Below are 21555 nucleotides of genomic sequence, written 5' to 3' on the forward strand. Positions count from 1 at the left end.
CCAGATGAACGTGTCAAACCTTGTCACATTCAAGCACGCCCGACTTAATCTATTCACAAATAATCGTCATGAACCAGTCACAGTTCAATCCTGATGACAGTTCATCAATTAAATGATTATGCATCACGTACGAAATGGCCTCCACCATAGCCAAGCCCATCATGATGGAGCAGGCCGCATGGTCGTCACGGTAATCTGGAAGGCCACAAATACAGTAATAGCAGTCGCCGAGAATCTTGATCCTCAACTGGTGGTATTTCTGACGGGGAAAGAAAGGATTTATTCAGGCTTTACTGGTCAAAAAATGATCAGCCAAAAGCCGATAAAGCGTCAATAGAGTGCAACAGTGTACGTCCACTTTTTCAGCTGCCTATGTTAAGGGAGTTTTTATCATTTTCTTCATAGAGACTATCGTCCTATTGTTCCTGCTGTTTGTCTTTCTGTGATGAGTTAATGTATTCTTTTGGTGCGTCTCAATCAGCTCCCTAGTTTCCTAGGTGGTGAATCCATATCGTGTCCATGAATTCAGGCACTGGTTAGGACAGTAAGGATTACTGCTACATTATGATAAATTCTTTATACGTGCAGCATTTCAGCCCTGTTTAAAATATAAATGTTAGCTAGATTGTGTTCATTGCCTGTCTAGTGGTGTATGTTTATGCTGAAGTATAATAAAATAATGTTTTTTAAACTAGTAAACATCATTTTGTGTAGTGACTTATGTTTTGCGCTTCAGAACTTCCATTTAAGGAACATAGTGAGCATCGATACTCCCTGGTTTTCACAGTGCATTGTGGGTCTTTTTAGGGAGCGAATGTTTTAGCGTACCGGTAGGATTTTGTGCTTGAGGAACCCTAATCACTGCCCTGAATACTGAACTAGATAGCATATCTTAATAACGCACCCATTGTTTCTATCACTCTCTTGTTTGTTTCCATAGATACCCTCGTTATTTACCATAACTACTCATTTCCCACACCTGTAAGCTTGTGAATTTATACCCCAGAGTTGCTCTTGTTCTTTATCTGGTAGTGATGGGAGAAACAACACTTTTCAAAATCCAAATCACTGGTTCAAAACAAATTAATTGCAAAGATTTCTGAGCTTCACGAAGCGTTTTTTGAAAGCGTCCATTTCCTCTATGGATGTTACATGCGTTTGTTTTAGTCCTGTTTCTGTTGTGTTTGGAAAATACTGTTTTCTGCCTGGATTTACTTTTGTTGTTTTGTTTAAATAAACATGTCTATTGCACTTGGCTCCGACACTCCCTCGTTCCAATAGCCCCGTCACAGAACACCAGACTATGTGGTTCCAGCAGTAAGATGAATCCGGCTCCGTGAAGGCACATGTAGACTTGAGGACCACTCTAGAGACTTCTTGGACATTGCTTATCTGACTGACCTCCTGGACTTTGCCCTCATTGATTTCTATTGTCATGGACTAAATAACCATTTTCAATCAATACGTCTCTGTGATGGTACTTGAGGGTTTGCTGTGTGAGTTCGAGTATGTCCTCAAGTTGGGGGAGGTGGAGGAACCTGTGGTCCGGAGTCTGGTGGTCCCAGCGCTTACAAGTTCGGTGGTCTCAGTGCTTCCAAGTCTGGTGGTCTCAGCGCTTCCAAGTAATGTGGTCCCAAGTTCGGAGGTCTCAGCGCTTCGAAGTCCGGTCGTCTCAGCGCTTCCAAGTCCGGTGGTCTCAGCGCTTCCAAGTTCGGGTGTCTCAGCACTTCGAAGTCCGGTCATCTCAGTGCTTCCAAGTCCAGGGGTCTCAGCGCTTCGAAATCCAGACGTCTCAGCGCTTCCAAGTAAGGTGATTGCAAGTCCGGGGGTCTCAGCGCTTCCAAGTCCGGTCGTCTCAGCGCTTCCAAGCCCAGTGGTCCCAAGTTCGGGGTCTCAGCGCTTCCAAGTCCCGTCGTCTCAGCGCTTCCAAGTCCGGTGGTCCCAAGTCCAGGGGTCTCAGCGCTTCCAAATCCAGTGGTCCCAAGTCTAGGGGTCCCAACGCTTCCATGTCTGGTGGTCTCAGCGCTTCCAAGTCCGGTGGTCCCAAGTCCAGGGGTCTCAGTGCTTCCAAGTCCGGTGGTCCCAAGTCCAGGGGTCTCAGCGCTTCCAAATCCGGTGGTCCCAAGTCCAGGGGTCTCAACGCTTCCAAGTCTGGTGGTCCCAAGTCCAGGGGTCTCAGCGCTTCCAAATCCGGTGGTCCCAAGTCCAGGGGTCTCAACGCTTCCATTTCTGGTGGTCTCAGCGCTTCCAAGTCCGGTGGTCCCAAGTCCAGGAGTCTCAGCGCTTCCAAATCCGGTGGTCCCAAGTCCAGGGGTATCAACGCTTCCAAGTCTGGTGGTCCCAAGTCCAGGGGTCTCAGCGCTTCCAAATCCGGTGGTCCCAAGTCCAGGGGTCTCAACGCTTCCATTTCTGGTGGTCTCAGCGCTTCCAAATCCGGTGGTCCCAAGTCCAGGGGTCTCAGCGCTTCCAAATCTGGTGGTCTCAGCGCTTCCAAGTCCGGTGGGCCCAAGTCCAGGGGTCTCAGCGCTTCCAAGTCCGGTGGTCCCAAGTCCAGGGGTCTCAGCGCTTCCAAATCCGGTGGTCCCAAGTCCAGGGGTCTCAACGCTTCCAAGTCTGGTGGTCTCAGCGCTTCCAAGTCCGGTGGTCCCAAGTCCAGGGGTCTCAGCGATTCCAAGTCCGGTGGTCCCAAGTCCAGGGGTCTCAGCGCTTCCAAATCCGGTGGTCCCAAGTCCAGGGGTCTCAGCGCTTCCAAATCCGGTGGTCCCAAGTCCAGGGGTCTCAGCGCTTCCAAATCCGGTGGTCTCAGTGCTTCCAAGTCCAGGGGTCTCAGCGCTTCCAAGTCCGGTGGTCTCAGTGCTTCCAAGTCCGGGGGTCTCAGCGCTTCCAAGTCCGGTCGTCTCAGCGCTTCCAAATCCGGTGGTCTCAGTGCTTCCAAGTCCGGGGGTCTCAGCGCTTCCAAGTCTGGTGGTCTCAGTGCTTCCAAGTCCGGGGGTCTCAGCGCTTCCAAGTCCGGTCGTTTCAGCGTTTCCAAGTCCGGTCGTCTCAGCGCTTCCAAGTCCGGTGGTCCCAAGTTCGGGGGTCTCAGCGCTCCCAAGTCTGGTGTTCTCCGCGCTTCCAAGTCCGGTCGTCTCAGTGCTTCCAACTCCGGTCTTCTCATCGCTTCCAAATCCGGTGGTCCCAAGTCCAGGGGTCTCAGCGCTTCCAAATCCGGTGGTCCCAAGTCCAGGGGTCTCAGCGCTTCCAAATCTGGTGGTCTCAGTGCTTCCAAGTCTGGGGGTCTCAGCGCTTCCAAATCTGGTGGTCTCAGTGCTTCCAAGTTCGGGGGTCTCAGCGCTCCTAAGTCTGGTGTTCTCCGCGCTTCCAAGTCCGGTCGTCTCAGTGCTTCCAACTCCGGTCTTCTCATCGCTTCCAAATCCGGTGGTCCCAAGTCCGGTGGTCTCAGCGCTTCCAAGTCCGGTGGTCTCAGTGCTTCCAAGTCCGGGGGTCTCAGCGCTTCCAAGTCCGGTCGTCTCAGCGCTTCCAAGTCCGGTGGTCCCAAGTTCGGGGGTCTCAGCGCTCCCAAGTCTGGTGTTCTCCGCGCTTCCAAATCCGGTCGTCTCAGTGCTTCCAACTCCGGTCTTCTCATCGCTTCCAAATCCGGTGGTCCCAAGTCCGGTGGTCTCAGCGCCTCCAAGTCCAGTGGTTTCAAGTCCAGGGGTCTCAGCGCTTCCAAGTCTGTTCGTCTCAGTGCTTCCAAGTCCGGTGGTCTCAGTGCTTCCAAGTCTGGTGGTCTCAGTGCTTCCAAGTTCAGTGGTCTCAGCGCTTCCAAGTCCAGTGGTCCCAATTCCAGGGGTCTCAGCGCTTCCAAGTCCGGTGGTCTCAGCGCTTCCAAGTGCGGTGGTCCCAAGTCCAGGGGTCTCAGCGCTTCCAAATCCGGTGGGCTCAGCGCTTCCAAGTTCGGGGGTCTCAGCGCTTCCAAGTCCGGTGGTCTCAGCGCTTCCAAGTCCGGTGGTCCCAAGTCCAGGGGTCTCAGCGCTTCCAAATCCAGTGGTCTCAGCGCTTCCATGTCCGGGGGTCTCAGTGCTTCCAAGTCCGGTCGTCTCAGCACTTCCAAGTCCGGTCGTATCAGCGCTTCCAAGTCCAGTCGTCTCATCGCTTCCAAATCCGGTGGTCCCAAGTCCGGTGGTCTCAGCGCCTCCAAGCCTAGTGGTCCCAAATTCGATGGTCCAAGAGGTCCTGTCACCATCGGCTGCGCTCCCTGTGATGGCAGCTGCCATCTTTGGTGTTTGGGACGCAACAGTTCCCCTGCTCCTTCCAAGGCATCGGCGACCACTACAGCTCTTCCCGGGGCGGCTGCGTCTCCTCCTGAACCTTGTCACAGCCACAGAGTCTGTCTATGAACATCTATGAACATGTATCCACTCAGTTATGGTCATGGAGGTCGCTTTTGGACTCTCTGTGTCCCTTGTCACGGCCGTTTAAGCCATCCCTGAACTCTCTGCGCTACCTGTTTCTGTGATCTTATCTGAACTGGCATCTACAGAAGCCATAAAATCAGGTTCTCTATGGAGAAAATTAATGTGATTATTTTACTTCAAACTCTACTGTTGCACTCTATATGAATAGGTTAAAATGGTATAGTTTTAAAACACCAAAAATGATTTAATATTGTAAACTTTACTAAACATATATTGAAAAAAGCATGCATACAGATAACAGAAACTCACAGCTGCTAACTTGTCGAAACGGGCAAACAATTCGTTAAGCAACTTAACCAATTCCTGCGCACTACAGGACGAGGACAGCTGTGTGAAGCCCACGATGTCTGCGAACAGAATACTGAAACAGAAATACAGTAAAAGGCTCCTTTCAGTAACAATATGCATCAAGCTTTGCTCTCATTTACTGAAAATCTGCAACAAACTCACCTGACATTCTCATGCCGATACATGTACATCGTGTTGAACTGCTGCATCTCTTTCTGACTGGCTTCTTTCTTCATGTCCTGAAGCATCTCGTCTGCGATGTGCTTGGGCAAGATGGACAGCAGGAGACGCTCCTGTATGAGGAGGAACATCGACTGATTATTCTAACATAACCGTCTTGTGCATTTGTTACTGTACATGCGCACATAAACCACCCTTGCACCTTTACATTTTCTTTCTTTAAAACAACAATTCTTCTAAAAAGACTGTTTGGGCCAGGTACATTGTCCCAGGAGGACAATGTCCCTGGCCCATTGTCCCAGAGAAGGGAACGAGATGCTGCGTCAGCATAGAGTTCCTTCGAAAGGGAACAGCATTTTAGATCTGATCCACGTCTACCTATAGGAATACAACGCCCATTAAAGCTCCTTCACCTTCAGTATTATCAGCAGCTATCATGTTTCTAAAGGGATAATTAGCCTCCTCCATCCCCAGCTTCTCCACTCGTAAGTCAGTATGGCATTCTGATCCCACCTTGTTAAATTCTCTAATTAAGTTGTACATTAAAATGAATTAATGATATCTGCAATACATTCATGTGGGTTCTGTTCTGTTTACCCTAAGGGGGGTTATCGCTGCTCTTATCTATGCTAGGCTACATGGATGTGCAGGAAGTTCTTGCCCAGAACAGAACCATACCGCCAATCCAAACTATATGGTAACTGTCAATCGTATTTGACCATAGTGGTCCTGACAGAGTCTTAGTCAACTTTTAGTAGTTCACCACTACTAATGACCTCATAATTAACAGACTAAAATCGATTCCAATTCTGGAATCTGGATGGTCAGGTATCGAATACTTGTTATGAAATTAAAATTTCGATTCCACTTATCAATGTGTGTGCATTTTTATTGTGATTTTAAATTCTGTGTTTGCTGTTTTCTGTGCTGGACACAAAAAGCCACCTTTCATTTAGTGCATGAATCTTGAATTGAATTGAAAAATACACACAAAATGATGTTAAAATATCCTCCTATACACAGTCAATTGGTTTTAAGTGAACGTAAACAGTTGAGAAATTACTCACTGATCTTGACTGAATAACTTGGTAACTTTAATAAGGATCCATCTCTATTTTACTTATGAGAAGAAAACTAAACTGTCATAATGTGGTTTTGTGTCTTGTCTTTTCATGATCAGTGGTTCCCGTCTGTTAGTTCTCCCAGGTGTTTCCCGTTATTCCCAACGCCCCCTTATTATCTTGTTAGCTTGTTTGTCCTTGATTATTTAAGCCCTGTGTTTCTGCCCTGTCTTTGTGAGTTGGTGGTGATTTCTGTATCCGTGAATCCTGTTCCTGTCTAAGTTTGTAGTATTGTTAATAAAACCACACTGCGTTTGGATCCAGCCTTCTCGCTATTTCTACCGCACTTTGTTACACTAAACTATGGAAGCTTGTTTCCGCCACAATAAAAAAAGGTCATTCTGACTTTATTGCTTGCAATTTTGAGAAAAAAAAAATCAGAATTGTGAGATTCTCACAACTCACAATTATCTTTTAAATTGGTTTATTCGGTGGCAAAAACAAACTTACATACTAAGAAGAGTACTTTTATATTTGATTTCACAAATGATTTGTATTTATTTGTGCTATTGCTAATTTTGTTATTGTTCTTTTTATATGACTGACTTGTCTTTAATAAAGTCAGTCTAGTTTATTAGTTAGTTGACTAGAAATTTTACGTGAAATGAATTTCAAACTCTGATGGCAGCTAACGTTAGCCTTGTTGGCGAAAGAATGATTTCTCTGATGTGTGCACAGTTCCGGATTAGTGGGTGTGGCTTGCGGAGCTGTGCATTGTGGGTCTTGTAGTCTTTCATACAAATGTGCTCTTCGGTTATTTTCTAACTTCTCGGTCAAGAGGGCACCAAATTCAAAAATTATTTTACATTTCAACTACACTATATGATCCACTTTCAATAAAGATTAAGCGTGAAATGCTCTTTTAATAATGTTTGAAATTTATACTAGTCAGTCTAGTTTATTAGTTAGTTGTTCTTTAGGCTGCTGATTTGTATTCATGGTATTCAGCCGCAAAAAGACATAATAAATGCGTTCAAAATCTAAATGTTAGTTTGACTTCTTTTTAACCATGTCGGAAATTGAAACTGGGAATTGATAAGACTTAGGCAGAACCGGAATCGCTAAAATTCAAACAATGTATAAACACACATGGAGTAAAAGCCACAAAACCTTAGCTTGATAGCTTCAAAAAAGCAACAAACCTACAGGTACATATCCGTTCAAAGCTAAAGAAAATGTAGATGAAACTTGAGGGAGGAAAAACACTCACACAAAAAAATGAAAAGGTATTGGTCAAATATGTTCCTTGACCAGGAACTGATACACCAGAGGGCAACCTGTGAACATGTCCACTCACAGAAGGGGATTTCAGTCCCAAACATATTTCACAACTGATCACACGAGTGGCTTTGCCTCCAGTCCACCCCGAGGCATCGCGTGATGCGACTCTGACATGACAAGCAGGACAACGCAGAGCCCTTTAGCGCACACACACCCACACACTGCCACTCTCCTCCAACACATTCTGCCACTCCTACACACACACACACACACACATGAATAGAGGAGGCAGCTGACAACATATCAGGTCAGTATAATCATAAGAGTGTGACAATAAAAGAAGATAAAGGTTGGAAGGGATCAAGAGGAGGGAGTCGCTAGTGTGATTACAGCTGACATTGTCTCAGGAGGTTGGTCGCCATGGTAACCTGCTGTAGCCGGATGCTCCTTGATTGGCTTGCAGACCCCGTATCCCAGCAGCCCCTGCTTCTCAATTAGTATTCAGGGAGTTTCTCCTCATATGCTTCTTATCGGCCTGTGTTGCGCGCTCTCTCTCTCTCTCAAATATACGCATCTATTTTCCTTCTCAACTTTCCGCTAATAGGAAGTGTTTGCTCTGTAAGTGATGAACTGACTGCTGAATCGGTACACATACATGAAGCAATTTTATGCCCACACAAAACTGAAAATCCAGTATGACATCACACAGTTGCAGCCAATCAGAACATATCAGATGCTCATGCTGCCTTCACGTCCAATCGAAATTTTCAACGTCTCACTTCTGATATCGTGATTACGCGCTCGTCGCAATTCAAGTGCTTCGTTATTGTGAAGAACCATGTAGGACACCAGGCTTATTCTTGCCTATTAATTGGGAAATTCTTATTAAAGCCGAAATTATATTTTGGAACCCCACTCCTTGGGAAACATTCACCATGGTATTTATACTTAACTTGATCACCATTCTGGAATTTCAGTCAAATACAGGCTATTTTTGTTGTGTATAATACATACAATACGCTTCAAATGATTGTTCATATGACAAAATATGCACTAGCCTACTTAATAAGTATCGATGCAGCGGTTATCGAAAAAATGAAAAAGAATAGCAGTCACGGCCACAATCGTTCTCGCCTCCGCCATGTTTAAAGTTTGTGGCCCGTCCATCTCAGGAACTTGGGTATCAAAATTAACTTATCAAACTAATAAACTGGTAAATGCGTCCAATTTTTAACTAGGAAACTAATTTCCTAAATAATTCCAATAGCATGTGAAGGCAGGGTAATTAATATACAGTTTTGTCGGTTGGGATTTTAGGCCAATGAGATTTCACTGTGGGCGGGGCTACCTAACATGACATCACAGGAAAACAAACCAGCTGATCAACAAAAGTTATTACGTTTTCTATACGAAAATACGATTAAATTTTTTTTCATTTCATGAATGGTGGCTACTAAACCACTCCCTAGCAACTAAACAGAGTACCCTAGCAACCGTTTAGCAAGACCTAACCCAGATAGCAAACTGACATTGAATCAACGTGGAAACATGACATTGAAACAACGTTGATCTGACATTGTTTTGCTCATCGAATTAACGTTGAACCAACGTCAGACGCGTCGTTCTTTCAAAACTAACGGAAAATGAACTTGAAATCAACGTTGCTTCAACGTTATGAAAGCAAACCAATTTTCGATTTTCATTTAGCTTTGAAGAATGCCGCGTCTGACGTTGGTTCAACGTTAATTCGATGAGCAAAATCAACGTTGTTTTGATGTCATGAGAGACGTCGTTTCCACGTTGATTCAATGTCAGTTTGCTGTCTGAGAAATCTGTGCAGAAGAACATCGTAGAGACATGGGGGTTGGCTCTTTTGACTCATGCAGAAAAACAGCACTTCCAACATGCTAAACATGCTAGCAGTGAATAGCTACATGCTAATAGCAATTAGTTACATGTTAAATCATAACTAGAACATGCTAAAAACTCTATAAAAACTCTATAGTAACCATCTACCAACCACCTAATCACACCATAGCAACCAATCATAACACCTTAGCAACTGCCTAGCTACACTAAATCAACCACCCAGAACACCCTAGCAACTGCCTAACAGCACCTAGCAACCACCTAGATTACCCTAGTATCTGCCTAGCAACACCTTAGCAACCACCCATAATACCCTAGCAACCACCTAGCAACACCCGAGCAACCACCCAGAGCACCCTAGCAACCACCTAGGAACCACCCAGCACCCTAGCAACCATAAAACTACATTTCCCAGCCATATTTCAGCTAAAAAAAATAGTAAAAAGATGGAGTTTGGCTTTTTTGACTTAGACTGTCAACTAGTCTTTAAATATCATCTCATAAACTGTATAAGCACACCATAGCAACCATATAGAGCAGTGTTTCCCAACCCTGTTCCTGGCGGCACACCAACACTGCGTGTTTTCTTTGTCTCCCTAATCAAACACACCCGATTCAACTCATCAGCTCATTAACCCACCTGATTATGAGCTGATGGGTTGAGTCAGGTGTGTTTGATAAGGGTTACAAAGAATACACGCAGTGTTGGTGTGCCGCCAGGAACAGGGTTGGGAAACACTGATATAGAGTACCCTAGTAACCACCTGAACACATGAATAAGCCATATCTCAGCACCAGAACATCGTACAGACGTGTTTGTTGTCTCGTATGCAATCATGTGCCACACTCTAGCAACCGAGCAGCGAGTTTTGCCACTGTAAGCACCACTTCACATTTTCTTCTGGAAATGTACATTCTAGTTTCAATAGCAATCCACGCAATCAGGAAGCGCAAAAGATTTCCCCATGCAGATTCAACAGGTTCAAGTTTGTCATGCAAATTCGCTGCATTGACCAACAAAAAGACAGAATAAATATGATCAATATCTAAATGTTAGTTTGAGGTAATTTTTTACAAAGTTCATCTGCTTTTCTGTAGTATGCATTATTAGTATGGTGTTTACTAAGTTTGATAATATAATTAATTTCTTTTAAATCAGTCCAATGCATTGTTAGCGTTTCTGATCGTCCACGAGGAGGCGGGTTTCATGACATCTTCGCGTACAATATGAGTCTCATTTCAGTCGCTAGGCGCCAACCAATAAAATGGCTCCTTTGAACACCCACGCTCTCGCCGCCACTGAGTTACAAGTGCACAAGTTAGTTTTGCACCTTGTATATCGCGAAAAGAGTAGCAAGTCAAGGCGCGAAATTTGAATTTGCAGTGACAATTTCAAGAAGTTGCAAGTGACTAATTGAGGTTGTATTGCGAATGTGAATGTAAGAATAAATGCAGATATACACTCACCTAAAGGATTATTAGGAACACCTGTTCAATTTCTCATTAATGCAATTATCTAATCAACCAATCAGATGGCAGTTGCTTCAATGCATTTAGGGGTGTGGTCCTGGTCAAGACAATCTCCTGAACTCCAAACTGAATGTCAGAATGGGAAAGAAAGGGGATTTAAGCAATTTTGAGTGTGTCATGGTTGTTGGTGTCTGAGTATTTCACAATCTGCTCAGTTACTGGGATTTTCACACACAACCATTTCTAGGGTTTACAAAGAATGCTGTGAAAAGGGAAAAACATCCAGTTATGCGGCAGTCCTGTGGGCCAAAATGCCTTGTTGATGCGAGAGGTCAGAGGTGAATGGGCCGACTGATTCAAGCTGATAGAAGAGCAACTTTGACTGAAATAACCACTCGTTACAACCGAGGTATGCAGCAAAGCATTTGTGAAGAAGACACAACACACACAACCTTGAGGCGGATGGGCTACAACAGCAGAAGACCCCACCGGGTACCACTCATCTCCTCTACAAATAGGAAAAAGAGGCGACAATTTGCAGAGTCAGAATTTGGCGTAAACAGAATGAGAACATGGATCATCATGCCTTGTTTCCAATGTGCAGGCTGGTGGTGGTGGTGTAATGGTTTTCTTGGCACACTTTAGGCCCCTTAGTGCCAGTTGGGCATCGTTTAAATGCCACGGCCTACCTGAGCATTGTTTCTGACCATGTCCATCCCTTTATGGCCACCATGTCCCCATCCTCTGATGGCTACTTCCAGCAGGATAATGCACCATGTCACAAAGCTCGAATCATTTCAAATTGGTTTCTTGAACATGACAATGAGTTGACTGTACTAAAATGGCCCCACAGTCACCAGATCTCAACCCAATAGAGCATCTTTGGGATGTGGTGGAACGGGAGCTTCGTGCCCTGGATGTGCATCCCACAAATCTCCATCAACTGCAAGATGCTATCCTATCAATATGGGCCAACATTTCTATAGAATTCTTTAGGTGAGTGTATTTTAGATGTTTGTGACTGTCATTGTATTTTTGTGAATGGCATTTTACACATTTGTGACTGCTTGTCTGCAGCTTCAGATTCAGAATACAGGTTTGTGACTATCGTCTGCAAGAGCAAATTTCAACATTCAACTTCAGATTTTTCACATCAGAGCTGCGAGTGTAAATGTTCGTGTACCCATAAGTTCTCAAGTTCACATCTACGTGCTCTCGAGTATTGCTACTCTTTTACCTTCATAATTGACCAACAAAAAACTGCTTGGTTTGAAGAACTCTCATCCACCGCTACACTATTGATATACCTTTATCCTTGAGAAATATCTCAGAAATTTTGCTAACGAGACTGAATCATAAGACCAGGAATAGTGCTCATGATTAATTGAAATAAAACTGAATTTGTGCCGTTGCAAATAAGCAAAACAGGAAATGCTGCTTAGCTCATCAGATGAGCATCTCTCCGACAGGAACCGACCGCTCAGCATGAGAACATTCCCATGCTCCTCCTGGGTTTGTGATGTTTCTCTCACCTGCTGCTGACTTTGCTCCTCCAGGTTGAGCTTCACCTCCAGCGACTGCCGGGCCTCGAGAAAGGCCTTGCGGTGTTTGCGGTCGGCCATGTAATACGACATGACGCCCACTGTGATGGCACATAAGTAGATCACAATGTTGGCCAGCAGCTGCAAGACAGAACAACACAATCATGACACGCATCCAGTGTTCTTGCACAACACTTCTTGACTTAGAGTCTAAGCTGTATTATATAAGCTATGTATTTATGCATACGGCCAAAAGTTTGGAATTTTTGTGTTTTTAAAAGTCTGAAAATATATAACTGTTTTCTATTGTAATATATTTCAAATGTAATTTATATTCCTGTGATCAAAGCTGTATTTTCAGCATCATTACTCCAGTCTTCAGTGTCACATGATCCTTCAGAAATCACTCTAATATGCTCAAGAAACATTTATGATTATTATCAATGTTGAAAACAGTTTTTCCAAATACTGACCAGTTTATATGATTAGTAAACATAAATAATTTACATGAAAACAATAAACAAAGGGATTGAAATTACTGTCAAGTAGGGATGGGCAACGATTAATCGCGATTAATCGCATCCAAAATAAAAGTTTGTGCTTACATAATATATGTGTGTGTGTGGTGTGTATAATTAATTTGTATGTATAAATACCCACACATGTATGTGTATATTTAAGAAAAATGTGCTATTAATATATCAAATATTTATATTTTATATAATATTAATTATGTATACTATAAATATATATAAAGTATATACATGCAAATATTTCTTAAATATATACATGCATGTGTGTGTATTTATATATACAAATTAATTATACACACTACACACACATATATTATGTAAACATAAACTTTTATTTTGGATGCGATTAATCGCGATTAATCATTGCCCATCCCTACTGTCAAGAACTAAGTAAATGACTACCATGATGTATAAATATTTTAAAATGTAAAATATCCAAAAAAATGTTTACCTTCCAGTAATAAGAATTTGCACAAAACACACACAAACAAACACATGATAATGTGATTCCAAAATATGCATTATGTTTTTCTTTTGATTTTAGGGTGAAATGACCCGGACATTTTGTGAGATTCAGTCTATGGGACCTGCACTGCACAGTAATACCACTATGAAGCGTTGATCTCGATGTTTTTGCTCTGTAATGTATTCTTTCTAATAAACTGCTTTCTGTGTCTCTCGGGGCCGCAGTCTTGCTGAGTAAGAAGAGCTCAGCATCTCGGCCGGACACCTGCCGGCCCTTCTGGCCCCTTCTACCATCTTACGACTGCAGAGCCACACACACCGACAGCATGACACACGCGCACACATCAATAGAACAACCACAAATATATTTATGATGCATCACCTGAATCTGATGAAAGCATGCACAGTCATATTTCATCCAAAAACCTAAATTCTATTATTATATTGCATTAAAAAGATTTTTTGGCTTTGTAACACTATTATATTCATGACTAAAGAAATTAATATATTATATATTACCAGTAGTTTTCTTCAGCTTACACTCTAAAAAATTATGTTGTTGTTTCAACCCAAATTTGGGTCAAATAAGGACAAACCCAGCTGTTGGGTTACTCCATTTTTGACCCAACTCTGGGTTAAAACAACCCCGCATTTTTTTGAAGTGTATCTAAATTTATATATATATATATGAAGAGTTCAGATGCAAAAGCCTCTAAATGCCATTTGAAATATTCTTCTTTAATGATGATTTTTATCAAACTTGTATATTTAAGTTCAGTGATTTCACTTAAAAGGCAATTAATAGGCAATTATCATTGCCATTTAAGTGAAATCACTGAACTTAAATATACAAGTTTGATAAAAATCATCATTAAAGAAGAAAATTTCAAATGGCATTTACTAGAGGCTTTTGCATCTGAACTCTTCATATATATATATATATATATATATATATGTATATATATATATATATATATATATATATTTATATCTACTTCATCTCTTGGTTGCTGGTTAAAAGATAAAAGATAAAAGTTTCAAAAGGGGTTTTCGCAGCCATAGAAGAACAACATTGTGGTTCCCTAAAGAGCATTTCAGTGATCAGTTCTTAAAAGTAGCAGGGTTTTCTCATTGTGACGAACGTTTTAATAATCTAAACTCTAAACAATATTTTTTTACAATAAAGAATATTTTGTGGAATGGGAAGTTTTCCATAGATGTTTTTTATGGGACCATCAATGTCAATAAAGAACCTGAGTGTATGGTAACTACTATATGGGGATTTTCGCATGTGAGATCCGATGATTTATAAAGTAAAAATTGAATTCAATATAATTCTGAATCTTTAATTTTAAATTACATTTTTAATCCAATGGTTAGATCTGTCCATATTTGACCCAAATTTGGGTTAAAACAAACCAGTATTTTTTAGTGTGAACCATTTCTTAAATAATTAGTACCAAAAACTATTCCATCTAGAAATTAGCAATATGCATTACATCCTAAATTTGATCAAATCTGTTTTAGTAACACTTTACAATAAGATTCCATGTGTTAACATTACTCAATCAAATAACAATGAATAATACTTCTAACATTTACTAATACATTATTAAAATCATAAGGTAATATTGTTATTATTATTTAGTGGCATTCTAGCAGAAACTATAATGAGAACATTACAAAGATGAATTAATGCTATAACAATTTAATTGCTCTTTTTTACTTAGATGTTAGTTAACATTATATGACCTTCCTTATATCTATGAATATCTATAAACTAACACATCTTTCAACAAACATTGGCAACTGGATTTGTAACAGAGAAAATGTGTGTTATATAGTAAGTACCAGTTTTATATATATACTAAAATGTATGTGTTTGATTAAGATTGTATTGTTGTCACTGACACTGAGTCTTTGAGTTTCTCAGGTTTTAACACCAGATGAATCAGACTTTGATCAGAATCCTCAGAAGGAGCTGAGCTTCATTTACACTCTTAAAAATAAAGGTTCCCGAAGGGTTTTCACAGTGATGCCATGCCATCGAAGAACCATTTTGGCTTTCCCAAAGAATCTGCATGTTTCAGCATGTTTTTCTTAGTGTGAAGAACATTTAAAAAAACTTTTTTTGGTTACACTATTTTCAGGTTAAGTTACAGTAATTACATTGTACTTACTCAAACTATTAATTAACTACTTACTACATTCTAAAAAATGCTGTGTTGTTTTAACACAAATTTGGGTCAAATATGGACAAACCCAAATGTTGGGTTAAAAATGTATTTTAAAAAATGTACAGTTGAAAGTTAAAGTTGAAGTTTGGTTCAAATTTTAAATTACATTTTTAACCCAACACTTGAGTTTTGTCCATATTTGACCCAAATTTGGGTTAAAACAACCCAGCATTGTTTAGGGCAATGGTTAGACTACATACATACTTGTTACATATATTACATGTCCTTAACATAGTAATAACAGTAAATTATGCATAATTATGGAACTAACCCTCAAACAAACCCTGATCCTACCCTAACCCTATAGTAAGTACATGTAGTTAATTAATATTACTCATTACTTAAATATATAATTGCACTGTAACAATGACACCTTAAAATAAAGTGTAACCACATATAGTGTCCATTTTTTCCAATATAAAGAACATTTTGTGGAATGAAAAGTTTCCCTGGATGTTAAAGGTTCTTCATTGAACCACTGATCAAGAACATTTATTTTTATAGTGAAGAAGAAAAATTTCAGGTCCCATAAAAAACTTTTCAGTGAATATTTCTTATAAGGAAAATAATTCAATGTTAAAGGTATCAATGCCAGTAAAGGAACTTTATTTCGTCTAGTGGGAAAAGGTTATTTAGATCTTTGTAGACCTCACACTACGACAAAAAATGGTTCTGTTCACTGAAAGGTACACTGATCCCAAGAAAATGTATTGTAGAAGAACAATTGTGGCGCCCACAGATAACCTTTTTAGCGAATATTTCTTAAAAGGAAAAACTGGTGTAGAGGAAACACCAAATTAAGTGTAGAGCAAAAGGGTTTTTTTAGAGACGTTGTGGACTTTACACTTTAAAAAAAAGGTTCTTTAAATTGTACTGTTGGCTCAAAGGTTCTTTGGGGAACCAAAAATGGTTCTTCAATAGCATCACTGTGAAAACCTCCTTTTAAAGAGAGTATAACGAGTCTTTTGCAGAATGGAAAGATTCAATGGATGTTAAAGGTTCTTCACAGAACCATCGACCCAATACATTTTGTTTTGAGAGTGTAGAAGAACAATTGTGGTGCCCACAAAGAACCTTTCATTGAATATTTCTTAAAAGAAAAGATTCCATGGATGGTGTCAAAACTATATTTGGTGTAGTGGAGAAAAGTGTTTTAGAGACTTTGTGGACTTCTTTAAATTGTACTGTTGACTCTCAGCCCCTTTTCCACCAAAGCATTTTGAGAGCCGGTTCGGAGCCGGTGCCTGCGCGCGAACCAGTTCTTTGTGTTTTGACAGCCAAAGAACCGGTTCTCGGCCGGGAAAACTGGAAACACGATGGAGTCACGATATAGAACAAATAAATGGAAAGAAAAAAAGACACAAGACCGGGGTACATAACTTATCAGAAAAGATTACATATCAAAAACGAAAAGATTAAAAGACTTAGATATTTCAATTGTTTTTAAAGCCTTCTTGGTATAATAACAAATCAAAAAGTAACGTACTTGCAAGCGTTTCTAGCGACGTACACAGTGACGTAACGACGTCGTTCCCTGGGCGCTCTAGTCAGTGGAAAAACAAACAGGTTCTGAAAAGGTTCGCAAGTTGAACCAACTCCGAACCAACTTTGAACCAGCACCAGTTCCGAACCAGTTCTTTTTGGGTGGAAAAGGGGTAAAAGGTTCTTTGGGGAACCAAAAAAGGTTCTTCTAATCTATATCATCACTTTTTTAGAGAGTATCTTTTCGTGGAATGGAAAGATTCTATGGAAGTTAAAGGTTCTTCACGGAACCACTGTTCCCCAAAAAAAGTATTTTTGGTGTCGAAACTTTATTAAGTGTAGTGGAAAAGGCTTTTTTTTTAAATGGTTCTTTAAATTGTGCTGTTGACTCAGAGGTTATTTGGGGAACCAAAAATGGTTCTTCAATGGCATCACTGTGAAAACCTCCTTTTTTAGAAAGTATAATCTTTTCGTGGAATGGAAAGATTCAATGGATTTTAAAGGTTCTTCACGGAACCATTGACCCCCCCAAAAAAGTATTTTTGGTGTCAAAGCTTTATTAAGTGTAGTGGAAATGGCTTTTTTTTTAAATGGTTCTTTAAATTGTGCTGTTGACTCAAAGGTTATTTGGGGAACCAAAAAAGATTCTTCTATAGCATCAATTTTTTAGAGAGTTTACTCTTTTCGTGGAATGGAAAGATTCAATAGATGCTACAAGGTTCTTCACAGAACCATCGATCCCCCAAAAAAGTATTTTGGTGTCAAAACTTTATGAAGTGTAGTGGAAAAGGTTTTTTTAGAGACTTTTTTTTAAAAATGGTAAACTGTGCTGTTGACTCAAATGTTATTTAGAGAACCAAAAATGGTTCTTCAATGGCATCACTGTGAAAATCTCCTTTTGAACCCTATTTGGAATGGAAAGATTCCATGGATGTTAAAGGTTCTTCACGGAACCATCGGTTCCAATAAAGAACCTTTGATTTTAAGAGACTCCTGCCATCTCTCGCTCCTCCTCTCCATCATTTTTCTCACCTGTCTTCCGAGAGCCGCCCCCTGAATGTCCTCTTGCTGCTGCTGGGCAATGGTGACGCCGAGGACCAGTGTGTGTACGCCACAGGACACCGACGTGATCAGAACTATAGGGGTCAGTCTCAGCGGCAGCGTCAGAAAGAAGGAGAAGCTAAAGAAGGCCTGCCAGCCTACAGTATCACTGGGCTGATGGAAGCGGGCAAAGTTCAGTCCGAGGTAACAGAAGATCTGGGCCGCTATGAGCACCCATAAGGCGTAGGGCACCAGGCGGCGGGTCACGCGGTCGGGGAGGAGACCGAACCGGCACAACACGTACAAGAGCACGTCTGCCAGCAGTCCCACCGACGCCACGACCACAGACGCCAGCTTATCGCTGGAGTAAAGCACGGTGCACATCACGATGACGTAGCAGTCGAACAGGGCGGCGAACACCACCAGCACCAGCAGGGTCTCGTGCCGCTGCCGCCGGAAATACGTCTGGTAGAGGTTCTCCAGAGAGTCTGGAGCGAAAGTTAAACGCATGAACCGCGGGAGACACAGGCAGCAGCCGGAGCTGCGTACGGTCACCTCGTGTGTGCGTCCCACGGCCTGTCCCGGGTCAGAGGGCAGGGTGACCGAACAGTCCGCCGAATACTCCGCAGAATACTCCGGCTCAGAGAAAGCCCGGTTTCGAGGCATTCTGGGCGTTGGATTGTGAGAAACGCTATGAAAACTAGGCTAGTACTCCTTTTGGGTTTTAATGCAACCGGCGCTCGAAGAACATTGCGCTTGGGTCGCTTGAAACGTGTCGGGTAACGTCCAATCCTGAGATCAGATCCGAAGTCGCCCCCTGATTGTCATGGCGCATGTTTAGATCTTGCATGCATGTTCGTGGCATTGGCGCTTTGTCACTTCGAGAAGCTACACGCCTTTTGTTTTTCCTGATGTCTGCAAAGACAGGGCCCAGCAAGTTGGCGACAAAAAAAGGAAGCCGTTTACACATCCATGAGACTCTCTGTTCCCGATCCAGGATCCAGTCTCGGTGTCCACCAGCGCTCACTGTGGGTTTCCATGGTGAATCCTCGCATGGATGAAGAACATCAGGAAGCAAGAGATACGACCATTGAACGAGATGTTTCGCCCCAGATCGACATGACACCCTGTGATAAGGAGAATAAAAAGGCTTAAATGGACAGAACAGACGTGATCGTGCTCGGAGTGCGTATTGTGGCCAGATACAGTCTGTTATTATAATGCATTTCTCTTCTTCCTGTGCATTATCAGGATTCACGCAGGAAATACATGTTGCGCTCCCGAAATATGGAAATGCATTTCACAATACGCCGCTGCCGTCTTCTGTTATGCTAAGAAATGGTACATATCCTGACATTTTCACCAAGACGTGCAAACGGGATTTTCCCAGATGTTCAGTGACGAAAACGTGGATTTATTTATCTCGCAGCGCTGCCTTTATCCGTAACATATCCACGTATAACATTACACAGTCCTTCGAAGATGTAAAGTGTGGCACAGATCAATCACAAAATCACCCGTGAAACGCAGGAAAATCACCGTATGCTTGACTCGAAGGCTTTCCCCCCCACCAAAAGTCACCAATAATCATCCGACTTTCCGTTTGAAGGATGAAAACAGAAGATATTGCCTCAGTCTTCAGTTCTCCTGCCCTGATAGACCAGACCTGACAGTTTTCATTGAGTCTGTGTACATATACGGAGATTCAGTCGTCCTCACTTTCTAGATGCAAGCGAACATCATGTCCGATTCGTGGATGAACCGTTGTTTTGAACCGGTTCTTTTTAATGAATCATATGAACCGATTCTCTAAGCTTTAGCGAATCATTCTAATGGGGAAAGTTTGAGTTAAATTTAAGGGATAGTTCACCCCAAAATGAAAATGTCTTCATTTACTCACCCTCATGTTGTTCCAAACCCGCATGAGTTTCTCCAAAGACGGCATTTCTAAGAATGTCAATGAATGACAGCTTATCTAAAAATCGTAATGCTAAATTTAGCAATTTCAGGAAGGAACACGCAAGAAACGTAGTTATAAACAGCATATAATGCATATGCTTATACAAAATATATATAAAAGACTTTAAGGAATATTTTTCAGTGATGACTCGATTGAATCGAATCTCTTTATTGATCCTTCAGAGCGAACCGATTCGCTGAAATGAATCAGATTTCTCTATCGTACTATGGCGGCGGCTTGCGACAAGAATATTCATTTCATTGTGCTGACGTATCTTTGTGAGTGTCCAAACAACCATCCTGTTTAATATTCATGAGCGTAACCTTCTCTATAGTAGGATTGGCCATTGGCCAGACTGTGTCAACAGCTAAAATTATTCAGCCCATCTTGCAACAACCCCTACAGCAAATTTTTCTATGAATATAGCATAAATTCAATGCAAAAATAAATAAATAAATAAATAAATAAACTTTGTTTAGGTTCTTTTTACATGTATCCAATTATTTATAAACCTGTAAACACTCAGCATAAATAAAATGTAAATAATACAAAAATATTGCTAAAAGGATTCAAACGTAAAACACAAGTACACATTCAATTGAAATCATTGAGATATTAGTATTTTTTTTATTATTATTTTGAATGAGTTTTATTGTTGTATTTTCTGTTTTCATTTTACTTTTAGTTATTCCAAGTCATTTTGTTTTTGTTTTATGGTGTTATTTTTAATCAACTAAAGCCTGGTTTTGAATGAGACGATATGAAGTAAAATAAAGTCACATAAAAAGGTTTTTAATTAAATATATAAATACCCAGATCTCTCTCTCTCTCTCTCTCTCACACACACACACACACACACACACAGGGAAGTTGCTTTACCGCAGTGAGGGCTAAATGTGTGCGTTTGGATAGCTGAGGGCCAGTATTTAGCTGTCGAACAGGGCCATACATGTCCAAGAAGGGTTGCTTTAACGTTTATCAATAGCATTACATAAAATAACATGTTTTAGCTACTGTTAAAACTGACGTTGACAGTCTGACACCACTGACATCACCCCGGGGTCGTATTGATTATTCCACTGAAACTCAGTATTGAACAAGTGATCAATAGTCAGGCAGCGGACCTTTATAAAGCATACAGAAGGCATCAACACACAGATGCATCACATCATCTACTCAAGCATGAATGTGACATGAGAGTGTCAGTGGATGATATCCTGAAAGCGCAGGGTTCACCTCAACACTGTTTGCTGTGATTAATATATATTCCCAGGCTCTGGTTGCTAAGTACGCAGTGAGAACCCAAGGGAGACAGGGAGCATGGTAATTATTAAATTCGCTTTGCCTCAGAGGTTCATTGGGGAACAATTATGGAGTACTCCATTATACATGTGGAAGTTTGGGACTTTAAAGCTTCAGGGGAAAGCAGAGTGAAGAAGCTGACCTTTTAGCACCTAGTTTAGTCATGTTCTCTTCTGCACAAGCATTGTCCAGTTCATGCTAAAAGCTCTGTGTGTTTGCTGCAGTGTGAACGCTTGCTCGGAGGGAGATCACGGGGTTAATATAGAGTCTCTGACATTGTGCTTCTGGGTTGTTGTAAATGACAATTCTTAATTGTTGATCATGGTTTTGTTTTCCTCTCTGCTATGAAAAGGAAGATGGCAATGAAACTCACCTTGACAAAACAGTG

General features: G+C 41.5%; 1 protein-coding gene across 2 annotated transcripts in view; it reads right to left on the bottom strand.

The window, feature by feature from the left end:
- The window catches only part of adcy3a (adenylate cyclase 3a), a 55904-nt gene extending 36233 nt beyond the window's left edge, over positions 1-19671 (bottom strand). Inside the window, exons 1-5 of one of the 2 annotated variants that reach the window (XM_039651311.2) lie at positions 17897-19671; positions 12139-12288; positions 4908-5038; positions 4707-4818; positions 132-259 (exon numbers count right to left, since the gene is read on the bottom strand). In XM_039651311.2, coding sequence (XP_039507245.2) covers positions 132-259; positions 4707-4818; positions 4908-5038; positions 12139-12288; positions 17897-18571 — 1196 coding nt within the window. In that variant the 5' untranslated portion in view covers positions 18572-19671. The remainder of the gene's footprint in view (positions 1-131; positions 260-4706; positions 4819-4907; positions 5039-12138; positions 12289-17896) is intronic. The other variant, XM_039651310.2, reaches the window with a different exon arrangement.
- Between the last annotated feature and the right edge of the window lie 1884 nt (positions 19672-21555).

Source organism: Pimephales promelas, chromosome 12 (genome assembly GCF_988280905.1).
Source record: "Pimephales promelas chromosome 12, fPimPro1.hap1.1, whole genome shotgun sequence".
Classification (NCBI taxonomy): Eukaryota; Metazoa; Chordata; class Actinopteri; order Cypriniformes; family Leuciscidae; genus Pimephales; species Pimephales promelas.